At 41.8% G+C, this 21,186-nt stretch overlaps 1 protein-coding gene across 1 annotated transcript in view; it reads left to right on the top strand.

Moving 5' to 3' along the window:
- The window catches only part of TGFBR2 (transforming growth factor beta receptor 2), a 202,491-nt gene that overhangs the window by 87,930 nt on the left and 93,375 nt on the right, over positions 1 to 21,186 (top strand). The window contains exon 2 of the mRNA XM_078663940.1: positions 1,063 to 1,246. Within this exon, the coding sequence (XP_078520066.1) occupies positions 1,063 to 1,246 (184 nt within the window). The remainder of the gene's footprint in view (positions 1 to 1,062; positions 1,247 to 21,186) is intronic.

The raw sequence follows: 21,186 nt of genomic DNA, 5'->3' as shown, positions 1-21,186 counted from the left end.
CAGGATCGATTAACCTTGCTGTGGGGTCTTCATCAGGACCATAAGGGGAGAGTTGGGGCAAAGGACCTATTGAGGATGTAATGAATTGCGAATTAGAGGGTAATGAATAGGCCTCAAAATAATCACATAGGTAGAGACAAACATTCACTACGTTGATGTAAATTAATTGCGCACTGTTATTTGATACGAGTCATAAGTGTAACTATAATACAGTTGATTGTTTTTTACATGATGTATATCGGATATACTTTATCCCACTGTGAATTAAACTGTGTGGATAGAAACATTTGTGGTTGATTAATTGCATTTAAAGTATATGTAATCATTTCCTCAATACACTGGGACCCCTTCCTCTCAGTTTCCGCAGTAGGGCGGCTCTCCTCTGGAACTCACTGCCTGCTCACATCCGCGGCCTTAACAACTACCTGGAATTCAGGAAGGCTATTAAAACTCACCTCTTTCCTGCACCGTAGACCTACTCTCTGCTCCATCTGAACGTGTCAGTTGCTCTGCTGTCAGCGCCGGGACGCCTCTGCGCTGGGAAAGCTGTTGCGCTTTACAAGTTGCGGTAACATAACATAGATTACTCCGACACAAACGTGACTGATATCCCATCCACCTCAGGACACCATTTTGTTTTTAAACAAAGTCATTGCTTTCTACTGCTTCTACTAACTTTTGATCAGTGGCATCTGGCACACTAAGACCCTCAGAGTTCAGATGCTGTTCCTTTCCATATTTACTGGCCATTATTGGGGGACCAACCAGGGAGAGGTGGGGGGCGTTTTAAGGAGATTCCGGAACCTTCCATTTTCAGAATAGAATAATAAAGAAATGAGATATTAATGATGGGAAGAAGTGGAAAAGTCATAACTTTTCCAACCAGAAGACAGTAAGTTTCTTGAAGAATGATCTGGGTTGTTTGCAGTCCTTCATTCTGATGCTGCTCCTTGATTTTGGTTGCGCAAACTATTTTGTTATTTATGCAGCTTGTTGGGAAGAATAACCTTGAACCTCAAAAGATGTAGCATTTAAACTTTCTTTTCTTCTTCCTGCCCTCAGATAAAAGCATGATGGATTACGACATGCTGCTCATGCCCATGCCCCAACATGATCCAGAGCCTCGCGAGCTGTGCAGGTGGTGTGATCGATTATCGCCCAGGTGCAACCTCCGCGACACATGCTACAGCAATTGCAGCGCCACTGCCACCTGTGAACATCGCCAAGAAGCTTGTGCCGCACTACAGTAAGGGCCTTAATCATCAAAACCACTTAGAGCTCCAAGTCACTATTGCATGTTGACAATTATTTCAACATCTGTAGTATATTTTGGGTTCCATCTTGAAAACTGCTTAACCTGCATGGCATATATTTCTTTACATATTTCATTATTTTTAGAAAATCCTCCATGCAGTGATTGTAGAGCATTTGCGATTTTGCAGCAAGGCAGTTTTAAGTATCTTCATAGGGTGCACCAGATTCCTCCTAGAAGAAAATAATTTGTCCCGATTGCATATGGATGCAAGTGAAGGCCTCAAAATCTGACTTTATACAAGACTCTAAAAATCCTACCAGCTACAGATTCGGGGCACTATTTCTGCCTGGGTTGTTTGATCACACAAATTAGTCTATTTGTCAATAGCGGTGGACGAACAGTGGTTATTGGGTCACATACCTGGTCTCCTATACCAAATGCTGATTTGTTCTCTGTATCTAGTGTATTTTATGATTACTGAGCCCTGGCTCTGAGGCAGGGGAGGCGGCAGGAGGGTTTCTGGGACTGCAGTGATGTCCTACTGAGTTGATGAAGTTCTGAAATATTCCCTCAAAGATGTACCGGTCAAGTTGTTTCTTGTAGTCAGATAATTCTTTCAAGTTTTAGTGGTGGATCAAGTGGATTCTGGAGTTATGAGTCTTGTATCTCGATGGATTTGCTCTACGTTTTAACACTTTAGGTTTGTTCTGTTAGATAAAAGAGGAGTGACTGACTCTAAGGAGACTGGATGAGCTGTAAATGGGAACCTGAGCTTTGACACTAAAAGACGTGCAGTTCGGGTGCGTTGTTATTAGGTGTGGGTGGGTGGTGGACTCCATCCGCTCTGCCAGCGGAGTTTGCTGAGTTTTTGCTACTCTGCGCTCTGCTTGGTGCTCGAAGTTCGGTCAAAAACTCTGCCAACCGCCGTGTAGCAGAGTCTGCTTGCACCCACCCCTGGCCTGTCAAAGGATTGGGTTCTATTTATTGTTAACATGTGATTGTGCCCCTAGAACAAGCCAGTTCACATTGTAGTCGTGAGGCACCCAGGCCTCACTTTTGGCAATCCACTCACAGCTCGACTTGAGCTGCAATCCTGCGGGGAAGTGTAAACAACGATGGAGTATGCAATCACATTACTTCTGAGTGCATAATGATTAATCTAGCCAATCAAGACAAGCAGGGGAAGGGTAAATGTTGGCGCAAAAACACACATTAAAAGTTAATCATAACACTAGAGACATGATTGTGGCTCATAGACTGCCTCCTCAGTGGCTGCGAACCCCCACTACCCCCACACACCTATAGCAAAGCAAACCAGGAAATTCAGCATTTACCAACCCCAAAACGCCAGCTGCACCAACCGATGCCTGAATCTCTGGCTCCGCCATCTTGCTACAGTTTGTCGCACATGCGTAGGTGTAATCAGCAATTTGGGATTGGGAAATGTAGTCTGTGGATTTGGAAGCAGGTTTGTGTTGAAGACTTATAAATACAGAATTTTTTGGTTTGCCTTGCTATAGGTGTGTGGGGTAGCGGGAGTCACAGCCACTGAAGAGGCAGTGTAAGAGCGACAATAGTGTCTCTACTGTAATGCTTTACTTAATGTGTTTTTGCACCAGCATTTACTCCGCTCCAGCTTGTCTTGATTGGCTAGAATAATCATTATGCACATGGAAGTAATGCTATTGCCTACTCTTTCGTTATTTGTATGTCCTCGCAGGAATGCAGCGTGAGCCGAGCTGTGAGTGGATTGGCAAACGCTGAGGTCCGGGTCACTGACAACTACAATGTGAACTGGTTTGTTCTTGGTGCACAATCACAATTTGTCAATAAATAGAAGCGAATCCTTTGACAGGATTTGCAAAGGAAATTAAATATAACAACGGTAGGATGCCACATATGGTTGGCATGCAGCCGGCAAAGCGAGGCAGATGGAACACATGCCCTTTAAACAGGTTACACTGAAAGGATTACTAGAGCGTAGCAAACTCCGCCTGCTCGCAGAACTCCATGGAATCTCGTGGAGTTTTTGGGTACCTCCACGGAATTCTTCAGAGTGAAACTCTGCAAGATCTGCCCAGGTCTAGGTGTTATAATGGCCGGGGCAACTTTTTTTTACTTAACGCACATTGCAGCAGGTATGATTTTGAATTTGTGTGTTCATCAGATGCTAGTGATTACTTGGCATGTGTGCATTTTGTCATTTTATAACTCCTGAGTTTCTTCCTGTTTGTGCAGCTTGAAGTAAGAAATGTTATAGCCACTGAAACATTCAAACTTCCCCTTCTTCACTTTGAAGAACTGTAATCTTCATTCTCAGGGGTCTCACTAATACAAAGAACTTGGCACAGAAGCTGAAATATGAAAAGACATCTTTATTAAACTTAATTAAGTGAGACTACGTCACACAGAAGCCTTAACAACTGAATGAGGCAGTCTGAAGAGTACAAAACACAGAGGCCTTTTATATGCTTAGGGTTACAAACTCAGCACAAAAGAAAGGGGCAGTCCTAGCTTTTGCAAGCATGCAAAATACCTAATATGGACATACAAGATCTGCAAAATATTAGCCAATAGGAGAACATTAAAAAAAAGCATCATATAACCAGAACGTCCCCCTTAAGTCGTGTTTCTGCCCAACCCACAAGTAAATTAATTACAGCACCTATAGGTCAATCAGTAATGGCAGGACATGTCTGTATGCAGTTAGGCCAGCTGGTGTCTGAGATTGATTTCAAAGCAAGGACAGAGGGGGGTTTTCAACACGTTGCAGTCCAAAGGGCAGAGACACTTCATGAATAGAGCAGCCTGTGTAAAGGCAACACAAATTGACGACAAATGTAAGATGGAGTCAAAATTAAAGAACCTCAGACCCTCCTTTTGCCATTACACAGGCAAATCCTAAAATTATTTTGCAAACATTTTCAGGGCTCCTAGTTATTTCAGCGACTATTGACAATGCCAGTAAAACAATAAGAATCAGTCTCCAAACACCCATTCTATGCAATCGCACGGGAAATACCCAGAGTCCGTCGAAGCCTCTCTGGCAGGCTTCCATTGTCCATCAAATCTGCTTCTGTTGTTTTCTTCCTCATGGGCCTCTTCATTCAGGCCTTTCATGAAAATGATTTTTCTAAGTATCCGTTGGAGTGCCCTCCTGGCAAACACTCACAGCTCACTTAAAAGTCTCAATGCAGTGCACCAATATTTCCTGTGCTGCAGGCACTACAGATATTGTGCTCTTCGTTAGTCATGGGCACAGATCATCTCATGCAGACCCAAGTACTATTAATCGGGAAAGAGCAACAGACTGTCACACTCAGCAACACTTTCAGGCTCCAACACTCTCTATTCAGTGTCAGAGGATGCTCGGGCTGGATGTATGACGTTACAACGCATACTTTTACAACGCCTACCTTTACATCGCAAGTTTTACAACGCATACCTTTACAACGCATAGTGCTTTTAGGGGCTGGATAGTGAATAGTTTAATTTACTATTCCAACTCCAGTCCCCGTGGATAGTAGGGAAGGTGTTGGATAGTAAAATAAACCTATTCCCTATCCTAGAGCGCCCCCCAGCGCTGTGCGTTGTAATAGATTGCGTTGTAAAAGTTGCGTCGTAAAGGCACTGCGTGGTAAAAGTTGCGTTGTAAAGGATGTTTACCGCTCGGGCTGCTCTTTCATTTAATCATAGGTACCACAATGTAGTGCCTTTTGCCAATCCTGGATCCTCCGGTGCACTGCACTTCCGTTGGAGCAAAGAAAAGGGGGTGTGTGGCCAAAACTCAGGCCAAGGGGCTCAAGGGACTGCACACTGTCAGAGGTTACCAGCACATGACAGGTGGAAAACTGAAGCCTCAATTCTTTCGCTCTTTTGCACTGAAACTCTGGTTCTGTGGCAAAACCAGCTCCTCCTTCTTTTCTGATGTTCAACGCCTTCTGATGAAGCAAGCACAATACTTTGGAGATACCATTGATGGCACGCTGGCGATCACTGTCTGGGTGCTGGGACTTTTCATCTGTTAGCTGTCACTGATGGGATTGTGGGTGAGTTCCGCAGGTTATTATGACTTAATCCCGCAGAACCTAGTGACGTAGGAAATGTGACACAGTTGTTAGTTTCCTTCAATTAAGTACAAAAACAGTTCATTGTATAACAAGGGGACTTCAAGCAAGGGGCCTGCAATCTTCAAAGGAATGGCCATACGCCATGGGACTATTGTGATCTAAAATACACTGTCATTCTCAAAGGCAATACAAAGACAAAGGCAGTAGGCAAAACAGTGCCTCTAGCCTCTTTAATTGGGTTTCCATGTGAGAGCATATCCTCTACCATCTAAAGGTTGATAGCGACATGGCAATTCTATCTGAATGGATGTCCTCATACATAGTGGCATTGTCTAATGGGGCAAACACATTTTTTTTCTCTCAATTATTACATATAGGTGTTCCCTGATTCCCTATCTACAACACCTCAAAAGAGAAATCGCATAATACATATTATCAGGGACATGTAGATACCTCCCTTTAATAATTGTGCATCAGGTGGACTATGCAATACAAAAGCTAATGATCAAAATGTGGAAACAAAAGACAAGAACTAGAGAGTCCTGGTATTTCCATGATTTGGAACACATCTAATCCACCAAAAATTAAAGCAGCAGAAAAAAGGAACTAAAAACCAAATTAGAATAGGCATTGAATTTGTCATATTCAAAAAACGTAAGGTGTCTCCTATTGAGGTGGAAAACTTATCTTACTATAGTATTGAGTCAGTTAACCAGTCCATCACTACCCTGACAGTCAGACTGGAAAACATCAGAGTAGGCCTAAAGAAAATTCTTGAAAACCAGTCTGGTCATACAAAAGGGAATTATACATAATATGGGGGTCTCTGGTACATTACTGCAATCTGGAAGTGTGAACCTGAACAATACAAAAATAATAAAAGGGCTAACTGGTGAAAGGAATATGGAAAAGAGAAATGGAACTAGGACACAGCTAAAACCCCCAATAGCTAGGCACGATGAGATATCGGTCAGGGATGAAGTAACAAAAGAAAAATCTATAGGAAGAACAAGGAATTACTTGGGTGAACAAAAATCAAAAATAGTTCACAAATGTTTGCTCTACCGCTGGCCGCTAAAACATATACGGTAATCTCCGCTAATGTTCCAGTTCCTTCTTCAGGGAAAAATGAAACCTTGTTTCCTTTATGGTACAAAGCCATACACTACTTAGGAAGCAGAACAAAACTGACTAATATAATATAGAAATTAGGTCACCATGTACAAGAGTCACAAATCTATAATTTATCCTTACGTCCAATCAGGATACATAAATTTAGGGCTGCCTTTCCTTAAGGGAAGGGGGGGCAGTAGCGTGACTAACAGCAGGTGACACACTTTGATCCTGTATATCTCTTTTATTTTACTTCAATACTATATAGCCAAATTTGACATACACTGGTGAAGTGTTGTCTGTCTTGTTCACAGCATAAAAAATCATATCTGTGAAATTTAGTATCAGCGCAAATTCACCCAACTGTTGTGCAGCGATATACATCGTCATGTAGAACCCTTCACAACACAGGTGAACTTGTTATAGTATCTAAACAGCAACATAAAACAAAAACATGCATAAAATAAAAAAAACACACACATGCCAAGCCATCAGATATACGCGCTGTATATCAAGCACAAAAAGCATAGACAAAGTACAATAGCATATGTAAATAAGCGGTAACACACAACACCATTGCATGCACTTTATGCACTGTGAACCTGCAGCCCAAAACAGAATATTTAGGCCTGCTTAATTTGTCAGGCTTAAAATCCTCACCCTCCTTTTGACAGCAGATCACCAGTTAGTGGAGATTTGGCTTACTGTGTCGCTTCTGACACACAGGACCAGCAGGAACAATTCATAAAAGGATAAAATGCAAAAATATGTAAACGCACAAACATTTCTTTTCAAAAGAAGTCATAATAAAAAAAAGCAAATCTTTTTCAACATACTGCTGACACTGCACATAACACACAAAATATCAACTGTAACCAACCATCTTTTGAAAACATGCTAAACCACCTTAATTTTGACGTCCCAAAAACTGTTTCACAGACACTCTGCGTGTCCCGTGCGCCAACACCCTTTGAGGCCCTGCTTTTCCAAGCAATGATTTCTCCATCTGTTTACACTTACTCCTATCCTACCTCACTGACCTTAAGGTCAAAATCTGCCTTGTGGGCTCCTCAGCCCTCTCCCTCTTCCTCACTCTAAGGCTGAAAAAGACAAAAAACCTTCCCAACTCTTTCTAACCTGCAATAACCAACCCTATTTAAAAACACATGATATATATATTACTCCTGTTAGGGGCTACAATTTATTTCTATACTTAGATTATTAAAACAGTTACTGTGACTAATTCGCAGAACATAATAACACACATACCAGTTTTTAGAACAAATGCTTGTTTGCAATGGTACTCATTTCATCAACCTTAAATGGATGAAGGTCTCAGTTATGTCCAGCCAAAGTTAAAACCTTCCACCCTGATATTAAACTCAAACCTCTGCACCAGGCACATTGGCTCACTGAGCCATTTAAAAGCAAACCCAAATGGGAACAACCTGCAAATTTGTATTATACCTAAATGTATGCATTTACTGAAGCCTAAAGCACTTTAAAGCTATTGTCAATGGCAAAAATGCCAAAATTTTACCCAAATTCGACTTTGATGTTTGGGGCACTTAAAAATAAAGATCCTACAATTGCATTACTTATTAATCATCCTCAGAATGTTCTTTACAAATTGCAGAGATTGGACATTAGACATATCTCATGCAAATCCTGAGAAAAATGAGTTTTTCACGCCTGCGCCAAGTGAAATTCTATATGCTAATGTCCTCATTATGCAGTATAACATACCTTAAATTAAATTATAATGCTAGGAGGTCACAGTATAAGTATTAAGCTTCATGAATAGTAAAAAACGAATTTTGTAGCACTTATTTTTATAACCCAATCATTTTTGATAATTCCACATATTAAGGCTCTGTAATTCCTCGAATCTGACTTCATTTTCTTTTTTTTTTGCTCCATGTAGGAACAAGGTGGCCTGGCCTCCCCAGGTCATGTACACATTAACCAGATTTACTCTGAAATAAACTGTAAGAAACTGACCTCTTCACCCGAAACTGACCTCGCGAAGCCAATTTCCCTGATTGATCTTTATCTGAGATTGCCAATCAATGTTCAAGACATCGTTAACTTTTTAGTTTCCTTGCACTTGCCTTATCTTGTTTCAGCATCTGTTACTGTTTCTTTCTTTTTAAATGTTTCTTCATTACATGGGTTAATTATTATTTAGCAACAGAGCCAAGAATATGCTTACAGAAATGCTTAAAGAGAGGAAAAAACCCTTAATTGAAATGTCTTCCTATAATACAAAATAATGAACCTTAGTTTTGGAACCTTTTTAAAACAACATTCTGAAATGCAAAGTTTCACCCGTGCAACTGAGGGCAAAGTCCTGGCTGAATAAATATTCCTGTTTATTTAGCTTGTCTCTCAATGTTTGTAACATAAGCACAGTGGCTGTCTATTTAAAACTAAAACTAAGACATTTCCAGTTCCAAAATGCGTGTGCAATACAGCAAGGTCCAATGTATTCAGATGATGTGTTTGCCTGTTAATATCTAATACAATGTATCTAAGGAAAATGCTGTAAGTTTATTTATTTTTCGCAAACCACCCAATTTCGTTTTTTGGGGGCTTTTTTTATTCCTAGTGAATGTGAATTTACATTTCAGTTTTTAAGCATTTATACATTTTGCTTAATAGACTGAAAACATCAAAAAGAAACACAAACACACATTTGAGCTCATTTCAGACATAAACAGAAAGGGGTCAAACACTCAGGACACACAATACGGCGCGCTTTAGCCATGCATTTCATAAATAGCGCCATCGCTATGTACTTACAGAAGTTGCACTAATGGGAAAACCACATGGACATTTAAACACACATTTAACCCACAAACCAATACTCAGAACAGAAACAAAGGACAGCCCACAGACTGTACTTAAATCAAACCATTTGTAAATACTAGTTGTAAGTCATATTTACAAGAAACGCTTCTCAATTGTGTACCAAAAGACTCCAAAAACAGACTGCTACATATCCAAGAAGCCAAAACACACTCAATTCACTAGCTTTGGCTGGCAGAACACCAAAAATCGCTCTGCATATCTTCATTCATAAAATTGCGCAGAACAAAGGATCCTTGTATGTATTATGTCCATATTTTAATTCCCTGGGGATACAGAATCACCAAGGAAGATATATGTTTGTATACCTAAACCTATTTAGGTATTTCTTCTAGGAGAGCCGGCTAATTAATTTCACATCACACTATGGTACCTTTCAAATAAAGCAACACATTCCTCTATGTGAGCTTTGAAACAGGCATGCCAAAAATATTGCAGAATATACAATATTATAATCAAAGTAGTGCTTAATGTACTTTTCGTATGTGCACTGTTCAACAAAACCAAATAGAGAAAAATCTCCTCATTACCTGTCTACACAAATTGCAATTTGCATATCAAATCCATACAAATCAAAAGTTGGCCAACACAAATTCCAAAGTTCCAAAGCTACAGTAAGCGTTACTAAACTACCTTACTTTTACCAATCAAAAGGTTGTCCAAATTCTAACTGCCAATTTCTAAATGACCTAACGGTCCTTTGTTTGGCATACTCACGCCAAAAAGGTTCTCAGTCAGGAGTGACATCATGTGGAGGATCAAAATCAGGAAGATCAGAAATATACTGGGCTGCAAAGACAAAGAATCTCCAGAATCCTTGTGCACAGAGTAGTAGAGTCCCGTCCTGTCCTCCTCAGTATATTTCAGTCTCCTGACAAGATCACTCCTTCAGAAAGTCACTTCTCTGATGAAGCCCACGTTGGCCGCGCCATTTGAAGAACTGTAATCTTCATTCTCAGGGGTCTCACTAATACAAAGAACTTGGCACAGAAGCTGAAATATGAAAAGACATCTTTATTAAACTTAATTAAGTGAGACTACGTCACACAGAAGCCTTAACAACTGAATGAGGCAGTCTGAAGAGTACAAAACACAGAGGCCTTTTATATGCTTAGGGTTACAAACTCAGCACAAAAGAAAGGGGCAGTCCTAGCTTTTGCAAGCATGCAAAATACCTAATATGGTCATACAAAGATCTGCAAAATATTAGCCAATAGGAGAACATTAAAAAAAAGCATCATATAACCAGAACGTCCCCCTTACGTCGTGTTTCTGCCCAACCCACAAGTAAATTAATTACAGCACCTACAGGTCAATCAGTAATGGCAGGACATGTCTGTATGCAGTTAGGCCAGCTGGTGTCTGAGATTGATTTCAAAGCAAGGACAGAGGGGGGTTTTCAACACGTTGCAGTCCAAAGGGCAGAGACACTTCATGAATAGAGCAGCCTGTGTAAAGGCAACACAAATTGACGACAAATGTAAGATGGAGTCAAAATTAAAGAACCTTAACTTCAGGTCCTCCACCAGATGCCCCATCTCTTTCCTCCATTCCCACCCCTTAAACTAGATCCTCCATCTCTGTTTGCCTTTGCCTCCATCCCGCCACCTTCTCACTAACTTCAACTTTGCTTCCATTCTGGCACTGCCTATGTACTCCAATCACTAAATTCACCTTTACTTCTGTTTCGCCACCGTCTATGTTCTTCTCTCACTCCCTACACCTTTACTTCTATTTTCACCTTTCTCTAAATTTACATTCAAAATTCCATCTCCTGATCTGACATCATCCTAATCCTACCCTAGCTCTGTTGCCTCTATCTACTGCTTTATTTCCACCCCTCCTAAATTTCGTCCTCCTCCTGCTCTTCCATCTTTACTTGCAAATCTCCCTCCTACTTTCCTCCCATTTCCAAATGAGTGTTTACTTCCTTTGCTTTTCTATACCCTCTTCTACTTTCATCTTAAGCTTACTTCCTTTTCTCTTTTATACCTCCTTTTGCTCCTCACTGCATCATTGCTTCCTTTTCTCCCCTTCAGCTCCTTCTTTCACCATCTTTAATTCTTTCTGGCACCCTGTACATCTCACCTTTGCTTCATTTTACTTTCTTGCCTCCTTCTATACCTTCTTTCCTTCTCATCACATACCTGCTTTCACCACCTATATCACGTCCCCTTCTCACTTCATTCTTACTGCTTTTTCTTCCTTTAGCCCGCCATCTCCTGCCTTCCCCGTCTTTACCACCCATCCACCACCTGTTTCCCCTCTCCACACTCTTCCCACCTTAACTTCAACTCATGAACATCAATTCACCAAAATGCAAGGGGTAGCAGAAGTGAAATCACACGCTCTTTGACCTTCAAGTTTACTCATACACAGTTGCTTACACATACACACACACACACTCTCACGTAAACACACTCACCCGCAAGCACACAACATACATTTAAAAGTATAGTTTTTTACTTATCTCAGTTGCCACGGAAGCCATATTCCACCTAATTGTACTCCACTTCTTATTGCACTTATAGGGAATAATGTTGCATTATTCACTATTAGTGTAATAAAAAAATTGAGAGGAATCCAAACGTGTGGATCCCCAACTGATGTCTAAAAAGACGATCTGCCACTGTGTTCCTGGCACTGATTTTGCCACCTCTGAGGCCAGGGGTCGCTAAGACCGTGCCAGGGGTTGCAGCTGCGAAACCTAAATGACGTCCATGTTTCAACTGGCTTCTGCCCGTCATCCAATGAAATAGCTAGGCCTTGCACCGCCCAAGGCAGCTGCATGTAAGAGTGGGGGTGCTAGTGATTCATGTTTGCCGCCCCACGATGGACGTAAGTAAGAATTGTGCCGCCCGGGACCACCCCCACCCCCCTTTGCTACGCCACTGTCCTGTCCCTTTCCTCCATCCTGTCAATCTGTTCTGTACTTCTTCCTCCTCCTCCAGCTCTTGTCAGCGGAGGTCGATATGATGTTCCCTACAGCAAACACAAGAAATTAAGAAGTAAATTAGGCTAATAGGTTTTTGTAAAAATGAGGGTCCTTGGTTTAGAGAGAAGGCCCTTAAGTTTAACAATTAACTCTCAAATCACAATATGGCCTGAGTCAGTGGAGACTGTAATTACACTTCTCCATTCCCTCTAGTTCTCTGTGAAAATGCAATTAGCCTAGTACTGACAGTCTTTTGTTTTTCCATTCCTTTTCACTTTTTTATAATTTTTCCCTATCTTGTCATTTCCATATTTGTGAAATAATATGGTGGCATGCAGGATCACGCGTGCATGCATGCGCACCCTTTGCACATAGCATATTTGTGCTCTTTTCATGTTGCATAATTACAGACCACCCATTTCATGAAGAACATTAAGTTGTAGCAAAATATATTATGAAATAAGCCTTTGTATAAATTAAATATATTATTCCTTTTTGCACGCAATTTCCTTCCTATCATGCACAACGTGTGCATAGTTTAAGATGCACATGAAACTTTATATTGTTCATCTGAAATGCACACTATGCACATAGATAACATGCTCGTGGGAAAGATGGCACTGGAAAAATAACTGGTCTGCACCTGGAAATGTATGTATTTATTTATTTGTAGAATTTCAATAATGCTTCTACCAAAGTGATTTACAAAAATGAATGTACAGTAATAAATGTAATAAAAATATGAAATAACAAGTAGAGAAACAAAAAAATAAGAGACCAAAAGAAGATACAAGGAGAAAAGAGAGGATAGAGAATAAAAACTCTCATAGCAGTTAACACCGATTTGTCCTGAAAATATATACTAATTAAAAAGTATTAAAGTCAAATCACACAGTACCTCCGAAAAGGGGATACACCAGATGCCCAGCAACAGATGGAATCAACCAAAAGGAGAAAACGTGCTCAGTCTATTCTTGATTCTTTCCTAGATGGAAACAGATACATTTATTCATTCTAATCTTGTCACTTCATGACTGCTCTTTTCCATGTCTCATGCATCTTGCTCACCGCTTCCCTGTTCCATCCCGGAACGCGTGATTGAAGAACATGCTCATTGTCACTCTTGGTCATGAACCCTTGAAAAAACTATCTAGATCACATGATCTGTAAGTCTACCATTCTAAACCAGTTTGGGACAAGGGCTATGTAGGATCAGGGAAAGTTGGAGAAAATCATCTACTCCACATTGCATCTTGCCAGATTGGGAGTGACTTCCCTGGTGAGTGTCTTGCACACACTGGAATTGTCTGTCATTTGTCACACCTCACATCACATTCTGCATAGAAAAATTGAGTTATTTGCCTTATTGGCCCCTTTTGCTGCACATTTTTCTCATGCAAAGTGTCCCTTTGTTAATCAAAAAAATATTCTTTGCAGCTGGAAAAAATAACATCAACAATTTTCATTTTCTTGTCCTTGTCAGGGGAGAGGAGTTGGCCTAACGGCTAGGGCGCTCGACCTGGGGATCTGGGTTCCAGTCTCGGTAATGACGCCAAACATCCTGTGATTCTGGGCAAATCACGTAATCTCCCCGTGCCTAACAAAAATGAATGTGTGTCCTCATGTAACGTAAATGTAATATGTAAAGCGCTCCGATACCCGATTCGGGTCAAGATCGCACTATATAAAACTCTGCAAAAAAAATAAAAAATAAACTGGGCAGATTTAGATCCATAAGTACTTGTGGGATCTACCCTACTAACATTCAGAAAAACAAGTATTCACCCCTGCTAGGTTTCCCTCACAGTTTTTTCATCCTGGTGTTCCACTGAACAAAGCTGTGGGGTTATCCTCTTCAGATTAGGCACACTCTTACATAAGACAGCTGTTTACTGATGGTACTTGTCCAGCGAATTTGGAGGATTTTCCTCAGACAGGTGTTGATGAAGGTCTGGACTTTGTTGGTGGAGATCACTATTGTCCTCCAAGTTTCTGCTCCATACAGAAGGACTGATCTTACGTCGGTGTTAAAAAGACGTATCTTAGTTTGTGGCAGTCGGTCCTTGGAGCTCCAGGTCTTCAGTTGAATGAAGAACAGATCCTGTGCACACGCAAAAGTAGTTTGTGGTCCTGAGGTCAGGACCTGCGAGTATGTTGAGAGAAGAGGGGATTTCGTAAAAGTTTTAAGAATACCAATTACAAAGGTTCTGGTGGTTGAAAAATATTTATAAATCAAATGTTGGTCAGTACACCCGGACCTCATACGCCTACAGAACGCATGGATCGGGTGCGCTCCTCATTACCCTGATATCCACACGAAGATCGATACGCACACGTCTTCGACTTCAGCTCCAAACGGATGAGTGGAGCTCTGATGATTTCCGTTTTACCCATAAGTGCCGTATACACGTGGCAGGCGTCCTTTCAGTCCTGCCTCCACGTCCCCCATAACTACACCGTAGCGTTACAGCCCTGATGAGTCACATCTCCTTCATGGTGTGACGAAACACGTGTCGGCTGGCTACTTTTTCTCTACTGACCCACATTTGATTTATAAATATTTTTCAACCACCAGAACCTTTGTAATTGGTATTCTTGAAACTTTTACGAAAACCCCTCTTCTCTCAACATACTCGCAGGTCCTGACCTCAGGACCACAAACTACTTTTGCAGGTGCACAGGATCTGTTCTTCAAACTTTTGGTATAGGCCTCCCTACACTTTCGCAGGGGTTGTCTTTTCCTTTGGGTTTGTGTTCCCCTGTCCTTCTCTGCACCGCGTGCCCTCTGCACAAACATAAGAAACAAGATCAAACTGCACAGAGCGCCATCACTTCCTGCTCCCTAAACTCAAAACCCATTCCCTTTCCAAAAACTTCTTTAGTTGAATGGAGGCAACCCTTGCTTCTCCAATTCTTACCTTAGCCCATAAAATTATTATAAAAAAATGTATTGGGGCCAATCAGCAAAATATTTGCCATGCGACTTACTTGCAGTGAAAAGGGCAACTACATACTTAAAATTCAGATCCTGATTCACAAAATTAAGATCTGGGGATTATTTTGAATCCGGTTGTCAGTTCTGACTTTAATAATTCATGCAATGGGGTGATGGATGATAACGGTCCCATGAAAATGATTCAATGCAAACGGTTGGAGAAACAAAAAGTATTGACATTCGGAATGCCTTTGTCAGCAATTCTAAACTTAAACATAAACAAATCTTAAATGCTGCAGTAATTGTGCCAACATGCAGTGAACATTCTCATGATTGTAGTGGTGTGGTTGTGGGAAAGGGGAACATTGAATACTATTCTCCTGAAGAAGGAGTCGGAGAAAAACAAGTTTAACCGGGATGTACACCAACCCAAATTCTGCACCTTTAGAGTTTCTGTAATGAGGCCAATAGATAAGTTTGGGGATATGACAAACATTTGTATCCTAGTGATAATTCATACTTTTCCATAGTGCACATCGAAGGGTTTCTAAATTTGGTGATAATCAGAAACATCCTAAATTTATAGGTGCACCTCTACACCTGCAGATATGTTCAACATTTACATGAATGGGCCCATAATGATGTCCTAACACCAAGCCTATCAGGCAAAGGCTCAGGTCTTCTGGCAATGTGCTTCCTCTACACAGTTGTTCAGACCACATTCAAGTTAACGTGGAACGCCGATATGCCACAGGGGCCATCTTAGATCCAGTAGGGCGATAGCTGGTCTTTGACCAACTGATCATCCCGGCTTACGGTTGTCACCAAACCTTGGAGAGGAGGAAATCATGTTCAAGTGCATCTTCCTTTCAGGTTGGTGATTGCTTCAAGCCAACCAGTTTCAATGGATCTGTTAGTGCCAAGTGTGTTGCTAAACTTTTCCCATATGGAAAATAGTTTTTGCTGCTGAAAAACCTCCCCTACATTGTCACAAGTGAAAGGGCGAGATTTTGATCGATACCTTATATCTATTGATCCAAACCTCGATCTGGTCGACTGAACCTTTATTGCCTGTCTTGGAAGGAAACAGTACACCTATCTGCAAATTAGTTCACCCAAGAAAGGACTCTACTCTCAAAGATCACGGACAACTTCTAGGTTTCAAAAGTTTATTGTAAAGATATAATGAGCTGCAAATACAAGCATCTCAGAATGAGATTCACGAGGTACACAGGTCCAATTACATACATGTGCTCTCGAAAAGCCCTCAGACGAGCAACAGAAATCACTAACACTAGTTCTAAAAATAGCAAAGCTATCAGCATAGACGCATATCTCTCCTTCATTTAGGTTGGAGGAAAACAAACACAGGTTAGGCGTCCCTACCCTGTTCTAGATGGTATCCCTACTTAACCAAATCCCAACCTAACAAAGGTGTCAGCAATGAATGACCCCCAAGGGAAGTCACCCACTCTAAGTCTCTTGGTGAAAACCTAAAGTTCTCCAGTCATGACCCCTCACTGCCTACCCATCCGCTCTCTAAAGGGTCCTCAGGTCTCTGCTCTAACTCCACCCAGGGGTGCTGTCCCTAATACAAAATAGTCAACAACATTTGAGACGCCCCTTGCGAAACGCCTCTCACGTGGTGCAACTTCAGGCTTTTTCCATGATGCTTTGTATTGGGCCTCAGACGTTAGAGTTGACCTTGCTTCTCAGTCTCTTCTCCGGCCCGCTGATACCCCTTAAACATTCCAGAACCCTCCTCCATGTCTGGGCCGTCTACTGAACAGGCCTCTATTCATTCACTTATAATTGGATCCCCCCTTTCCTGTTGCAGACAGATATCTGCCGCCAAGAACCCAACTCTCATAGACTTCTAAAAAGGCTTGCAACATTTCTCAGCCCGGACATGTACGTGTAGATCAATGCTAAAACATTTCAGGCCTACAATATTTCACATTATGATTATAGCATTCTATTTCTTCATTTAATTAAAGCATGTTAAAACTCTTATTCTATTATTTAGAAAACATTACTCTAAATCATGGCCCATTAATGCAATGACCAAAAACGTTAAACAATCTGTGTCGTGAAAAGAAACACCTTCCCTTTTAGCTCCAGCTCTGGCCCTGAGGCCTACCACGTTCTGCGTTTTACCACAGACCATCTTATATGTTTAACAGCTACACGACATAGATTCAAAATAATCACGTCTAATAAAATCATATAATGTCACACATTTCTGTATTAATTCCACTTCTACTTAAATCTCTATATTAGCTATACATTTAGAATATAATTTCAGATACTATTAGCACTCATGGCATTTCTCTTCATGAATTATGCTCTCTATAGGTAAGTGTGATGTACTCATATATTTATATCAGTTTGCGCTCTCTCAGTTCCCCCCTTTGATGACCTCTCGGGGTCATCACTAACATTTAAACTGCAGTTATTGCTGGCATTCTCTGCGCTTCCAGAGCTCTCAGGCTCCTGTACTGATTATCTTGTATGGCAGCCAATCTCTGCAACTGTTCTCTTTGGGCCCTTTCTGACCTTCTTGCTCTGTACCATTTGAATACCCTCACCAATCCCCACAATATTATCCCACAGATCAATACTATGATGATAGGCTTTAGGATATACCAAATAAAGCTTTTGCCTAAGGTGGAAAACCACCCTCCAACTGTACTCATTCCGTGGCCCACCTTTTCCCAGACATTTTCTCTACTCAAGTCTTCGATCTCTTTGTGTATATTAGTTATGTTCTTAATAACTTTCTCAAGGGGCTTTGAAAGGTCTGGAATGTAAGTGCAACATTCCTGAACCTTCAAAGCCTTACAGACTCCGCCCTCTTTTGCTAATAAGACATCTAATGCAAGCCGATTTTGAAGAACCATAGCCCTTATCGATTGCATCTCTCCTTCTACCAGCATTAAGGACTGAGCAGTGCTGGCAGACAACCTGTCGACAACTGTTGCCAGTCGTCTAATTTTAACATCATTAAGGATTATTCCCAAAAGAGGGAACATAGCTCCAAAGACATCTCCAACCATTTCTGCATCGCCTAAATCTCTCCTTCCCCTCGATGATGTCTGGCCCTCAATGATCAATAAGTCTTGTGCATGATATATTTTGGGGAAGACAATTGCCAAGTAACATGATCCATACCAGTTGTCAGGTAGTCTCACGTAAGCATTTCTTCCACATACAAAATACACATTTGGAATTACTTGCATTCCCTTCAGGAAATCCTTAGTGTAGTACTCTAAATTAAAAGCATGTTCACAGTCAACTTCACCCACGTATACATTTTCATAATACGTTTTGGCTCGGTGAAGACATAACTTTCCTTTCTGCGCTTTATCTAAAGCTATTGGACCACTACTACCCTTTCTCTTGTGTGACTTCTCTTCCTCGGTCCAATCTAATTTCCCTTGTCCTGATTTTTTCAAAATCTTTTGTCTCCTGTAACGATCATCCACCTGCCCTATGAACTTTTTCTCGACTTCTGACACCTTGCATGTCAGATTATTTCTACGGGCATGTGAAGTATCTAAGGTAATCCAAGGAATGAAGAACTTGGCCAATCTGTCTTCACTCTTCCAGTAATCCCATTTATTCATCTGCTTATAATTCGGGACTTCTGGCAACACAGAATCATAATTGGAGAAATAGTATTCAAAACTATCTCTCTCATAAAATATACTAAGCAATAAGCTACATGTAATGCCATATGTCAGAGGGAGGTGATGATATCGAATTCCTTCATCTACAGACGCAGGCAACTGCATGCAGACGTAGCAATCCTTAACCTCCATGGCATCCACGTATTCATACAAAAGTTTAGCATAAGCATTTGACCTAAAGTCTCCTTGGGACTCGTCTACATGTAACCTGCGGGCTTCTGCAGCCAATAACGCTTTCTCTTGAGTGTTTTCCCTTTTCTCACCTGCAACAGTGGGTGTAAGTGTTACTACAGAATTCGCATCAGTTACCTTTACCTCTTCCTCATGTCCCTTTACATAAGAAATTGTTACCACTAAAGCTATTAATATTATCACTCCTACTATTAGTGTACCTATTATACATTTAGCTCTGCGGTTCGGGGTGCCGGCCTCCATTTCGTCAGACAATCTAGCTTTTCCCTTTCTCTTTGCAAAAAAAGTTCTTTTCCTCTCGTTCCTTTACAGTCTCTTTCAATCCTTTTTTGTCTTTAGAATCCACACAGCTGGAGGCTGACAGCCTTTTTCGCAAAAAGTCCTTTCACAGTTCAAAAAGACAACCCTAGCCCTTCTCCATCCACTCAAAGGGTTCCCTAAAATTCTCTGCTTCCTGGGCGCTAGGTAATCTTCTTTTCTTCTGCTTGCTTTATTTACAAAGTCCTTTAACAATCGACTATTAGATTTGTGGTTGCAGCTTCAATAGCATAGTTCAATATTTCCATGCGAAGAGTATGCTCTTCATGTGCTGTTATCGTGGTACCAAAGTCGGGGAATTTCAATTCTGTAAGAAACATGTGTTTTAACTTGCTGAGGCGGGGAGGTCTGGGGAGCACGAATGTTAGTGACCCTTCTTGTTCGACACCGGGTACCAACAGTTGTATTTCCACGGTGATAATGGGCTCAGAACTGGACACCACCACCGCTCGGATCCTCCCTGTCTCCGGTTTCACAGACATTTGTCGCCAGATATGTCCACTCAGGTGTGGAGTATCTTCTGTTAGGCACACGCACTCTTCTTGACCTTCTTCGGTCTGGTGTTTCAGCGCCCTGAGCACCTTCTTCTGGGTCTGAGTCTTCTGATATCGGAGGAAGGGTTGCTTCTGGAGTTGACCTCAGGCTAGAACTTCTTCTTTGCGGCCAATTTGCTTCTCCACGTGCCCTTCTACTCCTTCTCCTTCTGGTCTGTTCTCGCTCTCTTTCAGACCTGTCAGGGTCAGACTCGTACTCCCAGCTGTCTTCTCCTTCTGTAGCGTCTTCTGTTTCGCTGTTGTACTGACCGTCCTCAGCTTGGTCAGACTCGTTCCCTGCTTCCACTGGCACCTCTACAGCTTGGCTAGCCCCCTCTATGGCTTCTTGGTCCTCTGCTGGACGTCCATCCGAGAGAGGAGCTGTTTCCAGAGGTGCTGGAACCCTTTTCGTATGCGACGCGTGTATCCAGTTGGGCAGGCCTCCCACCTTTACAGCTGTACTTGTGATCAGGATGACCTGGTAGGGCCCACGCCAACGAATATCCAAGCAGCTTCTTCTCACATGTTTCTTCACCAGGACCCAGTCCCCAGGATACAGGTCATGGCAAGGGCCCTGGCACGCTGGAACCTCTGCAGCCTGCACCTGAAGGGACACAGAACGCATGGCGTCAGACAGCCCCTTACAATAGTCCAGGATCATATCATCTGTGATATTTAACAGTGCAGTAGCTGGAATAGATGGCAGTCTCATTGCTCTCCCCATTAACACCTCATGTGGTGACAACCCTGTTCTTCTGTCTGGGGTACTACGAAGGCTCATGAGTACTAATGGCAGGGCGTCAGGCCAATTCAGGGTCGTTGAGGAGCAAACTTTCGCTATTCTGGACTTGATCGTGCCATTAATTTGTTCCACAATTCCTGAGGCTTCTGGTCGGTAACTGCAATGGAGCTTTTGGTCTATATTCAGTGCAACACAAATCATCTTCACAAGCTCGCTGTTAAAATGTGTTCCCCTATCTGATTCCAAAAAGGCCGGCACCCCGAAACGAGGGATAAGTTCTCTAAGCAGTAACTTAGCCACTGTGAGGGTGTCGCACCTACGTGTAGGGTATGCCTCAACCCATCTGGAGAACACACAAACAACCACCAGGACATAGCGGAGGCGGTTGCATCTTGGCATTTCAATGAAATCTATCTGCATTCTGTTGAATGGACCTCCAGACCTTCCTATGTGACTTAGTGCAACTGGTGTTCTTTTCCCTACATTCAGCTGCTGGCAGGTCACACAACGCTGGCACACTGCTTCTGCTGCTATTC

This window comes from Lissotriton helveticus, chromosome 10 (genome assembly GCF_964261635.1).
Source record: "Lissotriton helveticus chromosome 10, aLisHel1.1, whole genome shotgun sequence".
In the NCBI taxonomy this organism is placed as follows: domain Eukaryota; kingdom Metazoa; phylum Chordata; class Amphibia; order Caudata; family Salamandridae; genus Lissotriton; species Lissotriton helveticus.
The sequence above is the reverse complement of the archived record's forward strand: the minus strand, read 5'-3'. Positions and strand labels throughout refer to the sequence as shown.